This window comes from Crinia signifera, chromosome 5, assembly GCF_055691185.1.
Source record: "Crinia signifera chromosome 5, ASM5569118v1, whole genome shotgun sequence".
Classification (NCBI taxonomy): Eukaryota; Metazoa; Chordata; class Amphibia; order Anura; family Myobatrachidae; genus Crinia; species Crinia signifera.
In genome coordinates, this window is record NC_139221.1 from 220,128,950 (window position 1) to 220,147,588 (window position 18,639).

The following is an 18,639-nucleotide window of genomic DNA, read 5'->3' on the forward strand; positions in this document are numbered from 1 at the left end:
ATTTGCATGTGGCCGCACAGAGGAGATATCATTTACTTACCAACCAGGAGTCACTCAGTGGCTGCTATTAATGTGGAAGTAATGCGCCCACCCCACAGTGGTACACGTGTGTTCATTGGGGCCTGCCCAGTGTTTCTGACCACCGTTTTTGCAGGCACGCCCATGAAACGCCCCCTGCCTTTCAGTACCCGACGTACTGTCAGCGGCATACACCGTCTATCAATGTTCGGATGGGCTGCAAAATCGCCAATTGTGTTTCCTGTAAAGGGATGCCAATCCAAGGATCAAGATTGGCAAGGTCCCGGGATTTAGGGCAAAAATTTCCGCTGAGCACCAGTGCTTAGCTCCTGCACTGCCCAGCAACCAGTTAGTGCGACTGCGTGGCGTGATGTTAGAGGTCAGCCCCACACCTGCATACATCTAAATGACAAGGGCAGTGGCTGATATAATTAACAATATCATTTGCGGCTCTCACACCCATCGACCATCTTGGATGGGAGAGGCAGGAGACTGTAGCGCTGCTCCACACCTCCCCCCCCCCCCAGGGGCCTCAATTTCGGTGCCTACCCACCGCGACCATCCGGTAGCATGGAGCCGCCACTGCAGCATCCAGGCAGGAAGAAGTGGACGCCAGCCGCCGCTACCACCCACTGGGAGGCTGCATATTACACCCGCCTGTAAGCCCTGGGACCAATCCACGCTAGGACTCAGTCCTAGTACAAGTTTATCGGCTGTCATTTTCCTCTCCCACATGCACCCTTGGCTGCTCTCTGGACCTAGCTCGCCACTCAGGCACAACTTATGCAGCTACAAGCCATCTTCCCTACTCCACAGCAAAGGAGGCTTTCACCATTCTCTGCTCCCATATCCTAACAGACCCTGTGCTCTTATTTAATATTATAAGGCATGATGCTCTAATAATATTTCCTTCATTTCCAAAGCAGGAGGGCTTGAAGATTCTGCATGGACATTGGCTTACCAATCACTCCTATTGTTATACACCATGCAGTGAGGTTTACTGCACTATTTACAGTACATTCCATATTACATAAGTTAAAAACACAGGATTTCCCTAACCCCATTGATTCTCTTATATAGTACGTTCTAAAAATTATATTTCTGTGATATATGCCCACATTCGTATAGAACTAGACCCCGGTACGGACCTCCCCGAACTTAACAAATGGACATCCCAGGTCCCTACTCTTACAAATTAAATTTTACTAGACACCTTTTATAAGACTTTAAAACTTATACCAGCTAATATATACCAAGAAGTAGCCTATAAATTATTACATAGGGAATATGTCTCACCCAAGCAGAGCTACTTGATGGGCCCAGCGGAGTGGGCAGGATGTAATAAATGCCCTGCAGCAGAAGCTGATCTCATACATTGCCTTTGGGGCTGCACTGCTGTTCAGACATTTTGTTGTGCATTGCATAATTATGGCTCCTCAGTCCTGGGCATAGCCTTCCACTGTACTATATCTTGGGCTTGTTTTGGACACAGTTGATCAGCCAGCTATTTCCATTACCGACAAAAAACTTATTGTTTTACTTGCTGCAGTAGGTAAAAAGGCCATTTTGCTGCATCAATGGATTCATGCATCCGGCTACCTCAAGACTGATGTTCTTGTTTACTATGGACTGGTTGGAGGCATCCATTGATAAAGAGAGATTGACTCCTGCCCTGTTTAGTTGTTGGGCTAAATATATTTATACCCTTCCTACTCCTACCAAATTAGTGATACAACAATGTTTTCAAACAACCTCTTGGTATCTCCTTCAGCAAGTGGGCGGAGGTGTCCCAATAGATTGTGGAATTTAGTTTGCTGACTGCTTTTTGCCTTATCTCCCTTCTTATCATTTATTTTGAAAAACAATATTGTTTCTGGATCCCGATATTGCGTGTACACACTGAATGATATTGGTAAACAATATTGTTCAGTGACGTCACTGGGACCCACTGAACAGGCAAGAGTGTGCATTGTTAAGGATATTGACTGTACACACTAGACGATATTGTGAACAATACGGTACTTGTTTCCTAGAACAGCGCCCACTAAGCTATTTTCTTAGTGGGCTATTCTGCGTAGTGAAATCGCATGCAATGCGATTTTTTCATGTAATTTATTCACTGCTCTGTGTGCCACAGGGCATCGCATCGCATCTCCCGCAAAATTTTATAGGGAATGTGCTGCCATTACAATAGGTATACAATAATACGATTGTATAGGTCCTAAAAATAGTTTTTACGCAACCCCCCCCCAACTATCCACGCCACCCCGAAGCATGGCGAGCGGCGGTGGAACGCGTCCTCTGACTTTTTCATACCCCCACTATCCATGTTGGCGTGGAGTTGATGTTATATAGTGTGGCAAGCTCAAAGCATGGCGAGCGCAGCGAGCCCCACATTTAAAGTAATCCGCGTCCGTTAGCCACGCTTTGGGATCGCCACACTATAGAAAATCAACTCCACACCGACGTGGATAGTGGGGGTATGAAAAAGTCGGAGGACGCGTTCTGCCGCCACGCTTCGGGGTGGCATGGATAGTAGGGGGGTGCGTAAAACCTATTTTTAGGACATACAATCATATAATTGTATAGCTAATGGCATGGCAGGAGGTGCGATGCAATGCGATGTGATATAGTGGAGGAAAAAAGACCATTAAAAAAATTACATTGAGAAATCGCATTGCATGCCGCTATAATGGCCCATGGGATGCGATGCGATTTCCCTACGGTGCCATATGTAGAAAATCTGGGCGCCGTTCTAGGAAACAAGTACCAACAATACAGCTCAGAAAGCCCTTTCTGAGTGAAATTGTTCACAATATCCTCTAGTGCAGGGGTTCTCAAACTTTTTTGCTCTGGGACCCCGTCAGACAATAAAAATTATTACAGGACCCGAGCAAGTTACTACAGAATGGCCTGCCACATGTGTGGTCAGTGAATTGAAGTACCCGCTATTGTGACAGGGAGGCAGTGGGTAATGAGGGGATAGAAAAGGGAACGGGGGATGGAAGGGGGAAGTAGAGGGTGTTTGCTTAATGAGTTATCCCCTGTTCCCCCTTCCACAGACACATTAATCTGATTGTCACCAACATGGAGACGTGACCCCATTCTGAGGTGGTCGGGACCCACTTCGGGGTCAGGACCCACAGTTTGAGAACCGCTGCTCTAGTGTGTATTTTGCTCCAAAAAGGCAGCACCTAAAAATACCAATAAATGTAAGTACGCAGGTACTTAGTACATATGCATTCATGATGTAATGCACAGAGAATGGGATTTTACCACAAACGCTGTGAAGTCAATGATTGCTAGTCAGAATTTCATCAAACTGCCGGGATGATGAGAAATACACATGCAGAAGGCAGTTGCCTTTTCTATGTAGTCTATATAGTATCCTGATTACTTTAAAAGGCTTATTTAATTGTAACTTCCACTTGACTGAGCAAAAGCATTAGATTGATTGCTAACATTTACAACTGATTTGAATCATATTATTAAAATAAAACTTTTGATGGCCTTGTATAAACAATAATGCAGTGTACTTGCTGAGCTGGATTAACATTAGGACCCCCTGCTGGTAATCAAGTATTTGTCTACAAGCACTTCCAGGCATCCACTATGCTTTCTGAGAGAATAAATTATATAGTCATTTCTAAAGCTCCTCTTGGGTTCTTACACACAATATATCATTGCATTCGTGAACACACTGTATGATACTTTTGCAAACCTGTATATAACACTACAATATAAATATATAAATATATGCAGAACGGCGGCACTCGCTCACTACAAAAGACCACTCAGCAACTTTACGTAAACGTTTTCGGTTTACTTAACCTTCATCAGATTTATGATATATATATATATATATTTGTAATATATCTCTGAGACCATCCTGGCAACACAGCTCAACCATGGGATGTAGGAGGGTCCGCAGGAACAAGGCAGGAACAAGGCACCAATTCTGACTTTTTTTAAGAGGCAGGCTCCTCCCTTCTGCAGCCCAGAATTCCTCAGTTCAACTTCTAAAGCACACTAGGATACATTACTCAGTACAACGCCTGAACATATTAATATGCACAATCAACATAACCAATAACATGACAACACATGAACGGTATAAACGTACTGAGCGTAAGGGGGGGATCACTAGGATGGACTCAGAGAAAGGGATTCAAACGGTAAGTTCTAACAAAAATCCCCTTTTCTCTTTTGTCCATCCTGGCGACACAGCTCAACTATGGGACATTCAAGAGCCGGTCCTTTGGGAGGATACACTCAGGCCTACAGTTCTCATCACTGCTTGCCCAAATGAAGCGTCCTCCGACGCGAACTCATGGAACCTATAGAATTTGGTAAAGGTATGAACAGAGGACCAGGTGGCAGCCCTGCACAACTGCTCAGCTGTAGCTTCATGACGCACAGCCCAAGAGGAAGCAACTGACCTGGTGGTATTAATCTTTGAAGGAATAGGTCTGCCTACCTTAGTGTAGGCAAAGGCATTTACTGACCTTAACCATCTGGCAATGGTCTGCTTAGAAGCAGACCACCCTCTCTTATGTGCGTCATATAGCACTAAAAGCACATGTGTTTTAAGGATATCCTTTACCCTTTCAACGTATATGCACAAAGCGCGAACAACGTCCAGTTTATTCAACTTGTCCCTATTTCTGGCCTCCTCAGGAGGGCAAAACACCTGAAGCCCAATCTCCTGGTTTAAATGAAAACTTGACACTACCTTTGGTAGAAACATAGGCACTGTACGAAGCACAGCCCTGTTATAATGAAATTTCAGAAACGGAGACTTGCAAGACAAGGCCCCCAATTCCGAAACTCGCATAGCCAAAGCTATAGCCAACAAAAAGGTAGTTTCCAAGACAAAAATTGAAGCCGACCTTAAAGGCTCAAATTGAGGCTTCTGTAATACTGACAAAACTAAAGACAGGTCCCAAGGCTGCCTATATGGAGGTTTAAGCCTCATGAATCCCTTCAAAAAGGTCTGTACTTCAGGCAAAAGGGTTACACTTTTCCGAAAGAAAATGGATAAAGCCGACAACTGTACCTTTAAAGACTGCAGGCTAAGCCCTGCTGAAAACCCATCCTGGAGAAATTCTAACAGTCTAGAGATCTTGAACCTAGAGGTGTGCACCTTTTGACGCTCACACCACCTGATATAGATCTTCCAGACACGATGATAATTTGCAGCCGATGTAGGCGTGCGAGCCCTGAGCATAGTCTGGATAACCGCTTCTGAAAAACCCTTTCAAAAGCCAGGCTGTCAAATTTAGATGAGCTAGGTCCAGGTGCAGAAACGGTCCTTGCTTGAGCAAGTGCGGTCGAAGAGGAAGACATCACAACCTCAGTATTTCTGAATACCACAACCTCCTGGGCCAATCTAGTGCAATCAGAATGATTTATACCTCTTGCGTCCTCACTCTCTTTAGGACCCGTGGAATCATAGGGAACGGAAAGAAAACGTAGGCAAGGTTGAAATGCCACAGAACTGTCATGGCATCCACTGCCCACTCGGTCAGATCCCTGGTCCGAGAGCAGAACCTGGGAACCTGACAGTTGTGCCTGGACGCCATCAAGTCTATCTCTGGGAGCCCCCAGAGAGTCACTATCTCCTGAAAGACTTCCTGATGTAGCGCTAACTCTCCTTCCAGCAGCTCTGCCCACTGGAAAATCCGCAAGATTTCCTGCATTGCCATCCTTCTGCTAGTCCACCCTGATGGTTCAGGTACGCCACATTGTCTGATTGTATGCGTACAGGAGATCCCCTCAGGAGATCCTCTGCCTGCAGAAAGGTGTTCCAAACCACCAGGAGCTCCAAGATGTTGATCGGCAGCCTGGATTCTTCCTTGGACCACAGACCCTGCAACCTCAGGTGTAGGACTACCGCCCCCAAGCCCCTGAGACTGGCATCGGTCATAATGACCAGCCAATCCCATGAGCCAATGGAACGCCCCGTTTGCAAAGACTACAGATCCGTCCACCAGATCAATGACTCCCTTATCTCCTGAGACAGCAACAGCTGTTCATGTTTCATGGTCTTTGAATTTCCTGACCAACATGACAGAATGTTCCACTGAAATGTTCTTGAGTGAAACCTTGCAAACTGCAGTGTCTCAAAGGTTGCCACCATCTTGCCTAGCATCCTGCCAAACTGTTGGATTTGGAGACTGAAGGATGAACAGAACTAACTGCCGAATGTCCAATGATTTGGACTCCGGAAGAAAATCACGATGTAGGTGTGTGTCCAAAATCACCCCCAGAAACTGAAGTCTCTGTGTGGGTGTCAAATGAGACTTTGGGAGATTTATCAACCATCCATGGTCTTGGAAAAACTGTGTCGCAATGGCCAGGTGTTCCTGCAACTTCTCCGCCGGCTCCACTTTCAACAGGAGGACGTCCAAATACAGGATAATCACTATCCCTTTTAGCCTGAGAACCACTGCCATGACAACCATCACTTTTGTGAAGACTCTTGGCGCTGTGGCCAGGCCAAAAGGAAGATTGATTTTCCTTGCAGATAGGTTAATGCAGATAAGCATCTTGGATGTCCACTGATGCTAGAAATTTTCACTGACTCTATGCTTAACAGCACTGATCGGAGAGATTCCATGCGAAAATGGTCTGGTGCAGGTTTAAAGATTTCAAATTTAGAATGGGTCTGAAGGACCCATCTGGTTTGGATACCAAGAAAAGAATGGAATAAAAGGTACTCTTTACCTAGAAGGGCGCCCATCGCGACCATCGCGACCATCGAATGCGCTCGCCACACTATTCTATTCTCAACTCCACGCCGACGTGGATAGTAAGGCATGAAAAGGTCGGAGGACGCGTACCGCCGCCCCTCGCGGGCTCACTGCGCTCGCCACGCTTCGGGTTCACGTTGATCGTGGGGTGGCGTTAACAATTGTGGGGGCCATTTCAGAGTTCACGGTGACTATTAGGGCTCTGTGGCCCATTTAACATTGATTCCTATGGCCAAATCGCGGGCATTGAGGCATTTAACATTAAAATCGCGGTCAATCACCGATTTTAACATTGATCCCTATGGGAAAATCGCGGTCATCGCGGGCACCCGTTTTTAATGTACCCGCGATTTACCCGCGATGGCCGCGATTTTTTACCCCCGACGCCCTTCTAGGTAAAGAGTACCGAATAAAATCCTTGAGGTACCGGGACCACCACTCCCTTCTCGAGAAGAGACGTTGCCGCCCCGAAGAGAGCTTTTTGCAGGCGAGCTTCCCGAGGTAAAGGTTTTGGAAGAAATCTATTTGGGGAAGGTCCCATGATTTATTCTGTAACCCTGGGAAATGATGGAGAGAACCTGTGGTGGGAAGGAAAGTGCTCTTTCCCCCCGTGGTTTGCTTTTTAATGGACTCAAGTTCTGTCCCGAAAAACAGTTCTCCCTTAAAAGCCAAGGCCTCAAGTGATTTCTTGGATTCGCTGTCTGCTTTCCAAGCTTTAATCCAGAGCTTCATGCTGTCACAGATGTGGCCGACACTTTTGACGCCATCTTGGCGCCTTCTTTCCCAGCCTCACATACATAATCTGTGACACACCTAAGCTTTTCAGCCAATCCAAAGGCCTCAGAGTCAGGCTTGGAGCTTCAGCCCATTTAATCATAGCCTTGGAAACCCATGCAGAGGCAATAATAGGGCGTAGGGTAAACCCACTCCTTCAAACATCGCCTTAAGGCATCCTTCAATTTTCTTGTCCACAGGGTCTTTAAATGCAGCACGCCCCTGGATCGGTAAAGCCGTGGATTTAGACAACCTGGCCACAGGCGCATCCACTAAAGGGATTTTCTCCCATAATTTTACATGTTCCTCTGGCATTGGGTACATGTTAGCAAAACTTTTAGGCATGAGAAGCCTCGTCAGGAGTTTTCCATGCTTCAGCCAGTAAAGAAATCATGCCCTCATCCGAGGGAAACGTCACAGAATCTCTGCGTATTTTCTTGAAAACACAATGAGCAGGTACTTTATCCTCTTCTGAAAGATTAAAATGTCTGCTTAACTGCCAGGATCAAATCCTCAATACCTGGGACAGAAGATTAAACTTCCTACTTCTGGTCCCAAAAGACATCTTCCACGCACACACACCCTCATCATCAGAATCTAAATTCAACAGGGGAGGTGTAGATAAGGGGTGTCTCGGTGGAGTAACCTTAGGGGTTTTGGCAAGTTGTTCCATAAATACATTCATCTTATGAACACTCTGTGCAGTGTCCTACATGACCTGCAACAATGCTGGGAAAGCGCTGCCCAGGAGAAACTTCCACTCTGCACTGCAATGAAATCCTCCTTCAGCTCTGCAGTATGGGGAGAAAGGGCGCCAGAACAGAGAGCAGTATGGGGAGAAAGGGCGCCAGAACAGAGAGCAGGAAGAGACCAAGTCTTTGCTTCAGCGGGGAAGGAAGCCTATTGGTGCCTTTTCCCCCTTCAGCCGCTCCCACCAGTGTTTCTCCTCACCTCCTGTGCCTCCCCCTCCTTCTGGGACCACTTGGAAGCATCCAGCTGCGCTGGACTCCTGTAATAGGCTTCAACTCCTTTTAAGGATTTCAGCCTGTAAGCTCATTAAAATGGTGGCCGCCATAGCGGGTGGCCTATTCCCCAAGATCCGTTCAGGACACCCCAAGCAGACAGCGTCCCTCTGCACACAGAGAGCTGACAGGACGCACTTCTGTCAGCCTCTGCTGTGCTCTCAGTGTGTATAAACTTCCTGTGGAAGTAAAACATTACTGAAATTAATAAAATAAAAAACATCTAGCTACCCTACTCAAAAACGTCCGCAGCCAGTCAGCACAGCACCCACTCGGATGGGCACCTAAAACGAACTGAGGAATTCTGGGAAGGGAAGTCCGCATAGGTGCCTTGCTCCTGCATACCCTCCTACATCCCATGGTTGAGCGGTGTCACCAGGATGGACGAAAGAGAAATATATATATATATATATATATATATATAATATACATACACACACACATATATTCTCCAACAAGATTCTGCAGGTATATTTGCTTTGTATCCACTTTGAAAAACAAACCATAACTTGCATTTCTTTAAATGAAAGACAACGCCTAAGAATAATGTATACCATAAAAAACATGTAGTTACATTATATAAGTATGCCAATATTGAGCCATAGAGCATTGTTGTTCCTTATTTACAATTACAGTAACTAGAAAATAAAAGAGTGCTCCAGGTTAGACTGGCAGCTGCTTTACATATATACTGACAGCTATATCTCCACTCCGCATGTGTGCCAGGGAGTATTACTGTTGGGATGCACATAATATAACATGGTGAACACTTAACAACACAATTCCTTTAACTGTCAGGATGTTCTAGTCTACAAGCTCCACAGAGAATCCATAAAGTGAATTCTGCTTGCTGTTGCTGTAATGCAGAGCTAATAACACAGGCAGCATAAAGACATATTGGCATTGTACGAGAGACGAGGATGTTGCTGAAATCACGCTGTGCTAGAAGAATGAATTGTTTGCAAGATGTACTTCAACACTGTGTTTTGCGGATCCACTGTGAGAAGTGACATTATTTTGGTGGACAATAGTGACAGCTTATGCTAGATTGTGATACAATGTAATCTCTTGTAAAGAAAAGATGTATGGCAGTTAGAAGGTTTAACACATTACATTCATAAAAAAAATATCATGAAAAATAAGGCTATGGTGTAAGCGTTATAGCATGGGTCTTCAAACTGTGGCCCTCCAGATGTTGTGGAACTACATGTCCCAGCATGCCCTGACAGTTTTGACATGCTCTTATAGGAAAAAATGTGGCAATGCATGTTGGAACATGTAGTTTCACAACATCTGGAGGGCCACAGTTTGAAGACCCATGCGTTATAGGGTCCAAGTTGCCAGAGGTATGGGATTTCATTTGGGATGTAATTTCAAAGCAGCAATCATTTATAGGTTGGTTTAGCATGATAAATGATTTGTGTTATAAAAATACAGACAGCAAAAAGTAATATGCAATTTGTTTCCTATGAAAGTGCTATTGGCATAAAAAGGCACAAACCAGATTTCCTTTTGAGCCCACTGGAAGCAATACCATTATGCTAGTACCAAAAAGTTTGTTACCTGTAATCAGAGGTGCATCAAGAGAGGAAGAGGCTGGTGCACATCTGGGCCCCCACCGCACGAGTAGCCAGTACAGATATAGTCTCTGAGCACTAGGGTCACTAGGAGACACTGTCCCAGAGTTTGTCCTGTCCCAGAGAGAGGCAGGTCTCCTGGAGAATGGGGGTCATTCTAACTGACTCTCTAAGCTCCAAAGTCCATGTAATGCCACCCCGGCACCTGCACTGTACTATATTACCTAATTCAGAATTACTCGCTGGGCTGCACATGTTCGGAGCCCAGCGAGCATGTTTACATTGACCCGCGTCCTACGGGTGCTCTTCACTTCATCGTAAGGGGCTGCGCCCCCTTAACCTGTGAGCGCATTTATTGCGTGGGTGAGTGCTGGGTGCAAAGAGGCTATGGGTGGGGGAAGGTGGTTAGGGGTTTGTGTGGGTGGGGTGGCGGGTGCGGGGATACTGTGGGTGGTGTTCTGCTTCCCCTCCATGCACTTATGGCCGAGCGGGGAGTGGCGTCGCCTGTCACTTGCTTCTGGCCACTCAGGCATGGTCACAGGCAGCATGCCGCCCATGATAGGTGCCGGCTCTAGGCCCTCTAATGGGCGGATAGCTGTGGATAGACAGAGCCGAGAGATGGCGGGGGATGCTGCTGGGGGGAGCGTGGTGGAAAGTGGGGATACAGCTGGGGGATCAAGGGGGGGGGGAGCTGGGGATACACCTTCTATCGCTCATCACATCTATTTGATAGGCTACCCAATCTGTCACGCTGACTAAGTAGTGTTAAAATATATATTTATAGAAATCACTAGTGCTAAGGTGTGTGTATGTATGTTTATATATATATATATATATATATATATATATATCAGTAGTGCTAGGGTACATTATAGGCAGCAGAAGAGGAGGCACAGAGCAGGGGGAGGCTGCACTGCTCAGTATTGGGCATCACTTGGGATAATGCTCAGCCCTCTTCATAGCCACTGCTAAGCTTCCTCTATCACATGCATAGTCCATAGGCAAGCTGCATCCAGTCAATCAGAGGCCGCCCTTTACCGCACAGCATGCAGGGAGTTGTAGTCTCTAGCAGCATGGTGGTGGGGAATGGAAGGATTTGTAGTACAGAACTACACTGATCCCAGCAGCTGGCTGTTCCTCACCTGTGTCAGCTTCTCTCCTCCAGCATGTTCCCTGTCATCTATTCTCTGTTTAATCACATGGGCAGTGACATGTAGCATGTATGTAGTTACTGTAGATACAGCAGTGTGTGTGTGATCATCACATGGGTATCTCCTTCTCTTGCTATTTGATCTGTCACTCTATAACTCCGCCCAGCGTTATACACACAGTCACAGAGTGACAGTTCTGGCTAAATATATAAGAGATATGTTATATATCAACATTAGAGCCGATCCTGAAGATCTACTGTATTAATCTTTTTCTATGTTTATGTTTTAAGAATTTTATGTAATCGGGCAAGAATGAAACCAAAAATTTGAAAGCAAATTTTCTATTTCTTTCTCTCTGAGATACTGTATACAGACTAGTGTCACATGGAAGCAGCAGTAATTATAGCTACAGAATGAGATGTCTCTGCCTCCTCCCCAGCTGTGGGTGCACTCCTTGTCTGCTCAGTGAATATCTCCCCACACAAAAAGCAGATGATCCACTCACCGAAGCTGTCAAATGTATTCTCAGGCACAATTTGATGGATCTAAGGGATATGCCAATTCTGTGCAATGCAACGTACATTTACTGTAAAAGTTATCATTAAAGTGAGTCCTCAAGGACAGAGGTACAGACCAACATCATATTCCAGATGCTCTACATGAATGTGGATCCCAAGTGTGGAATTCAATTAACCCTGAATATGTTTTGGGATAAACAAAAAAAAAAATGGGCTTTTACAGGAGTTTATGTCCCGATGTTATTGCTTCTGGTCAATTCCTCTTTTTGGCTAAAAACACATAGGATCCAGACATGATTGCAACAACGGAGCATATCAGTGTATTGAATAGCCCCGGGAAGGAAGAATATAATGGTCAGCAGTAATTTTAAGAGGGTAAACATATGGTTTTACCGCAATTATGTTTTCACAGGACATCCAATTAGAGTCAGTTTTTTCCACCCCAAACAATTACATGTTATTGGTCCCCCAAAAAAGCAGGATCCCTAATAATTTAACAGATCTATGTTTTGCCAACAGGAATGCGAAAACAGTACTTCAGCGGGTCCTGGAAACATCCCTGATAAGTGTCGGTGTTGGGCTGCCTTCAGGGTTAACTGGAAAACCCTGGGGGACCTATTAGCAAATTGTAAATTACGGATGACAATTGAATGCTCACCTAATGCTGTGTACACACGATGAGATTTGACATTAGATTTTGACTATATAGTCAAAATCGCATGCAGATCGCACAGGTTTTTTTACTTTGCGATCCCAATGCGCGCTCCCATGATAGCACAAATCGAAACCCAGATAGACAGGGCAGCAAGGACTATATAGTGCAAATTTAATGCAGATTGTATGAATTGATAAGGGCATACACACGTAGAGATGTGTGCAAAGCATATTTGCTAAGTTATTTAGGGTAGGCGATTTCCTGGAGTCCAGATCTCCCATGGGAGCACATACATATGCAGAGATTTGTGCTAAGCGATTTTGCTATGCAATTTTGCTTAAGCAAAAAAAGTCAGGTTAATGGTTCAGAATGAGAGATTGTGATCAATATCTCTCATTCTGTACACACAGAGAGATTTGCAGTCACTTGCTAAGCAATTTGACTAGATTTTTACTGCATGCACTGACTTAATTTAGATAATTAGGTACTTGTTTCCTAGCACGGCGCCCATCGCATACCATGCCATAAGGTATGCGATGGTATGCGATGCAATGCGATATTCAGAAAATGACCCAAAATGTACAATTAAATATCGCAGAGCATCGCATGCCAGCAAATGGCATGCGATGCGATTTTTAATTGGGTGCTTACAATGTTAAATGCACCCCCATTGTCCACGCCACCCCCACTATCAACGCCAAGCCGAAGCGTGGCGAGCACAGCGAGCCTGCGAGGGTCGGCGGTACGCGTCCTCCGACCTTTTCATACCCCCACTATCCAAGTCGGCGTGGAGTCGATTTTGGATAGTGTGGCAAGCGTATCGAGCCACCGAGCCCGAAGCGTGGCGAGCCCCGCGAGGGGACGCGGAATACATGTTAAGTAAGCCACGTCCCCTCACGGGGCTCGCCTCGCTACATTTGTAACAGCACTATTGAGGATATGATATGTAACTGACACTAAATGTGTGCAAGAAAATGATTGATTGGCATTTAAATTCAGTGGCTGAGATCGTACACAAAATTTGTTTCATGTTTTGAAACCTTGTTTTACGCACAAACAAAATATATTTGTGTGTATGTCATGTGTTTGATGTGTTTGTACAACATAAGTGCAACATACCTCAAGATACAGCATTGAAATATTAAAAAATTTCTGGGCGCCCGATATTTTCATCGCATGCCACTACTTAAGGCATGGGTCCTCAAACTGCGGCCCTCCAGATGTTGTGAAATTACAAACCCCAGCATGCATTGCCACAGTTTTAACACTCCCTTATAGCAAAACTGTGGCAAGGCATGCTGGGATTTGTAGTTTCACAACATCTGGAGGGCCGCAGTTTGAGGACCCATGACTTAAGGTATGCGAGACGCGATGGGACCCGATTTTCACAATGTAAAAATCGGTCGCATCGCATGCCATTACAATGGTATGCGATGCGATGCGATGCTATGCGACGCGACTGACCGTATTTGGACCCAATGTTAAATGGCCCCCCAGATTTTTAATTGTATACCCACCCTGATGGTCAATTATTAGGTAAAATGCCCCTCCATTGTTAATGCCACCCCACGATCAACGCTAACCCGAAGGCTGGCGAGCGGCGGCGGTACGCGTCCTCCGACCTTTTCATACCCCCAGTATCCACGTCGGCGTGGAGTATAGTTTATATAGTGAGGCGAGCACAGCGAGCCACCGAGCCTGAAGAGGGGATGCGGAATACGAGCCCGAAGCGTGGCGAGCGCAGCGGATTGTGTAGTAACCCACGTGCACTCGCCACGCTTCGGGCTCGGTGGCTCGCTGCGCTTGCCACACTATATAAAATCAACTCCATGCCGACGTGGATACTGGGGTATGAAAAGGTCAGAGGACGCGTACCGCCGCCCCTCGCAGGCTCGCCACGCTTCGGGTTGCCGTTGATCGTGGGGTGGCATTAACAATGGGGGGCACTTGACCTAATCATTACCCATCAGGGTGGGTGTACAATCAAAAATTGGGTCTGGGGGGGGGGGGGGCATTTGACATAGGAATCAGGCATCTGGGTGCCTGTACAATGTACATGCGATGCGACCGATTTTTGGTTGTACAATCACTTAAGATGAAAAAATCGGGCGCCCAGATAATACACAAGTACCAAATTCTGAAATACGGAATAATCCGTTATCCAAAATTCTTCTGGTCTCGAGCATTTTGGATAAGGGATACTCAACCTGTATATAAAAAAAAATCAACGTTCTTCACTTACCCTATCCCAGCTAAATGACAGGCCTATCCTTTCCAGCTGCTGCCTCATGTTCTCAATATTACTGCAATATACAATTACATAACACTGATGTTTTAATACATTTTATTAACAGAAGACTGTATTGTCAAATAAAGCCAATTTAAAAAATGTTAGCTTTCATTAGTCACAAGACTTGGATCTGACATAATTGGGAAAAACCCAGGTCTGTAAAGGTGAAAATAACAGAGAGCAAACACAGTGGAGATTAACAACCTCTATAAGGTGCCTACAGGCCTATCATACATGTTTGCAATAGGCCATTAGCAGGGGCCTGATGGAGCCACCTAGTATTCAACCATTGCCATCTTAAAAGTTGGACTCTTAATTATCAGGGGCTATGTTGCATGCATAGGCGCTAAGTCTACCATACACATCATTCTAAGCAAGGGGAATATCCTATTAACTCAAGTGAACAACTACAGTTAATGGATTTCCCCAGGTTATCCAATTAGCCCTGTGAGCTAGCACTTATTGGGGATTATACTTCTCGAGTCTCAAGCATGCAAAGCAAAATCCACAATAAGCAGTCCTCAGAGACCCATTTTTCAGCAATAACACATGGATCTAGAAACTTATAAAATATGTTATTTTGGGGCAGTGGAGACTTTACCACAGAAACAACCCAAGTGGTTAAGGCTGTTTAATGGAGGGTACTTCTTTTAAAATTTGAGCCAGCACCATACATTGTTACTGGGTTGTGCTGTGAACAGGGAGAGGAATAGAGTGGATGGATTTAGCAGTGACAGTACTTTACACCCCACAGTTAGTGAATGCATTATATATCAGTACCCCCAACCCCCACCTTAGTAACTGCCTAGTGTCTGCTTTCACTGGGTCACAGTGACACTGTCACAGCCTAGTCACTGTGCTAACCCATACCATGGACACTGTCAGTACGCGGCCCCCTAGGAATGCTTGTGAGTTCTGCCTGGCCTCGACTAAACCAGGCGTCCTTAGCCCTCAGTCACCCAACCTCTACAGTACTGCTGCGACTGGCCAGACAGCCAGTAAGTATACTCTGTCATTTCCAGCACCTCATCTAGGGATCATGTTCAAGACTGTGCCTTTGATTTACTACTGCACAGGACTATAGTGTATTCTCTACAGTGCATTCCTGTTATTAATCTGGTATCATGCATGTACTAGCAGTATTTACTAATATATATATATATATATATATATATATATATAAATCAAAAGTTATAGTTACGCGCTCTCCTTTGTATGTGACCTCACACCTTCAATACCTGACAAACCAAAAATCACCTACCGAAAAGCCCCGGACATCAGACAAAGACTGGTACACAACCACATTAAACCTAAAACTCTGACCCAGACAACCATTGACCACACTACAGGCTTCCACTACTGTGGAAGATGCACGGGCTGCAAGAACATGACTAACAAATCCACTAAGAAAGTCCAGGCCTGGACATCCACAACAACAGGCAAAACATTCAAAATTGCACAACAGACATCATGTGAACACACAGGGGTGATATATCTTCTGAGATGCCCTTGTGGTCTAGAATACATAGGAAGGACCACACGCACACTCAAACAGCGCATATACGAACACATTAGGAACATCCGCATAGGATATGAAAATCACAGCGTATCCCTACATTATAAAAACCAACACAACAGCGACCCCAAGGATCTATTCTTCATGGGAATAGAGACCCCCCTTAAAAATTGGAGAGGGGGTAATCATATAGACACTCTCAAAAAACGAGAGCTTTTCTGGATTTATACCATCAAGACACTTAACCCCAAAGGACTCAACATTGATTTTCATAACAGCCACTTGGGCTAAACCCTATAGTCCTAACCCCATTGTTTATAAAATGAAAATGTAAACAAACTAAGAGTGTGTACACACGGTTCGATGTTCTGTGCGATCCGATGTACGATTCGATGTTTTGTCCGATTTTTACTTTTCCCTTTTTTTTCTCTACTCCTTAAGATATGCCTTAAGATATGCTTAAAGCTGGCCATACATCAGAAAGATCGATCTTAAGATCGATTGCGCTCATGATTGTGTACAATTTCCCTTGAAATCCCCGGCAGTCCTTGGTGGTTTTTGGACACACAATCTACACACAATCGATCATACAATCAATCATACAATCCATCTACTGCATGATTGTGTACACAAGATGTGCACACAATCTGCATACAATCCATCTTACAATCAGTCATACAATCCATCTGCTGATTGATTGTATGATTATGTACATAAGATGTGCACACAATCTGCATACAATCCATCTTACAATCAGTTGAGATTGTATGATTGGGTACAATATCTTTCTGATGTATGGCCACCTTAAGATTTTGACTTTTTACCATACAATTTGCTATGCGATTTCCTATTTGATTTACTATGCGATTTCCTATGTGCCTTAAGATTTGCTTAAGATTTTGACTAAGCGATTTTGACTTAACAACAGGATGATTGACAGGGCCCTGGAAATCGTATAGCACATCGCATCTTAAGCATATCGCAAATCACATACGATGCATGCGATATGCTTGCGATTTGTGCTAGATAGAGTGTGCTGCCCACTCTATCTCCCCTCCGATCTCTCCTTAAACGGGAGCGCGCATCGGGCTAGGAAGCCCTTACAATGCATACAATCAGTATGCGATATGTATGCGATATGGCTTCCGATGTTGACGATATCGTCAACATCGGAAGCCATATCAAACCGTGTGTACATACTATAACAGACACTGTGATTTTCACCTATTATTATCCATCCTGCAACTACCCACTAACACACAATAAACTGATACTTCTCCCACTACCTCATCTCCAATACTTAAGAACCAAGATATCACCCCTTACTTGCACCATCCACCACACAAGAACTGACATCCAGCCCTCACAGGGTTAACAGCCCCTCGTCCCACATACACAGAACACATCTCATTCTGATTGACACCACACAACAGCCAATCAGAGACCCACAACCCAGACCAATCAAATCCCATGGTTGCGTTTACAGACACGCCCCTTCTGCATAAATCAAGCTGTACCCTCATCTGCACCATCCTTGACAAAGGCCCCAGTGGCTGAAACGCGTTGGTCACACTGCAAGAACCATCCTACAGCATCTCCTCCAACACAGAACAAAGTCTCCTCCAAGCCGGAGTCGAGCGCTCAGTCCCCCGGTGACGTCATCGCGCTAACCCGGAAGTAGCGTCCGGGTCGCATCACTCGTGCAGGCCGCACTTCCAGCTGAGCGGCAACAACATCTCAGCCAGCCGGGTGAGCATCCCTCACCTCGGACTGGCACAGACAGCCCGGGACTCCAGCACAGCACCGCTGCGTAATACTCTGCAAAAGGATCATCTGGGTAAGACTTCTGGGAGCGGGACGCCGCCACCCAGCACAGCCCACACAGTGATCCAGTGACTTTGCCTCCAGCCCCTGTTGTTGTTCTGGACTGTAACCTCCACCCACCCGCCCCACAGGCAAACTCCTTTCCCCCACCAACACGCTCATCTGCCTACATAAGACATAAGCCTGCTAGCTTATAGTTAAAGGGTTCTGCTGACCCCTTACACCCGAAAGGGCTTATCACTGGCAGCATCCACACCACCCAAACCTGTATGAGACATAAGCCTGTTAGGCTTATGGTAGAAAGGGGTCCTGCTGGCACCCCAATTCCCCCACGGGGCTCATTCAAGGCTCTCACCATTTACCTTATTTGCATATGTACATTTGTTTGCAACTTTATTAATAAAAACATTTTGACTTCACACAATTAGCATCTTGTCACTCATTTTCACATACAAAGGAGAGCGCTTAACTATAACTTTTGATTAATACTATTTTTGAGCACGGACCACTCAGTTAAGCTGCCCCACATACAAAAGGTTTAT

The 18,639-nt window shown here is 45.3% G+C and overlaps 1 protein-coding gene across 2 annotated transcripts in view; it reads right to left on the reverse strand.

The window, feature by feature from the left end:
- LARS2 (leucyl-tRNA synthetase 2, mitochondrial) overlaps positions 1–18,639 on the reverse strand; it is a 202,558-nt gene that overhangs the window by 134,781 nt on the left and 49,138 nt on the right. For both annotated transcript variants that reach the window (XM_083188551.1, XM_083188552.1), the window contains one exon: positions 14,710–14,770. In XM_083188551.1, the coding sequence (XP_083044677.1) occupies positions 14,710–14,770 (61 nt within the window). The remainder of the gene's footprint in view (positions 1–14,709; positions 14,771–18,639) is intronic.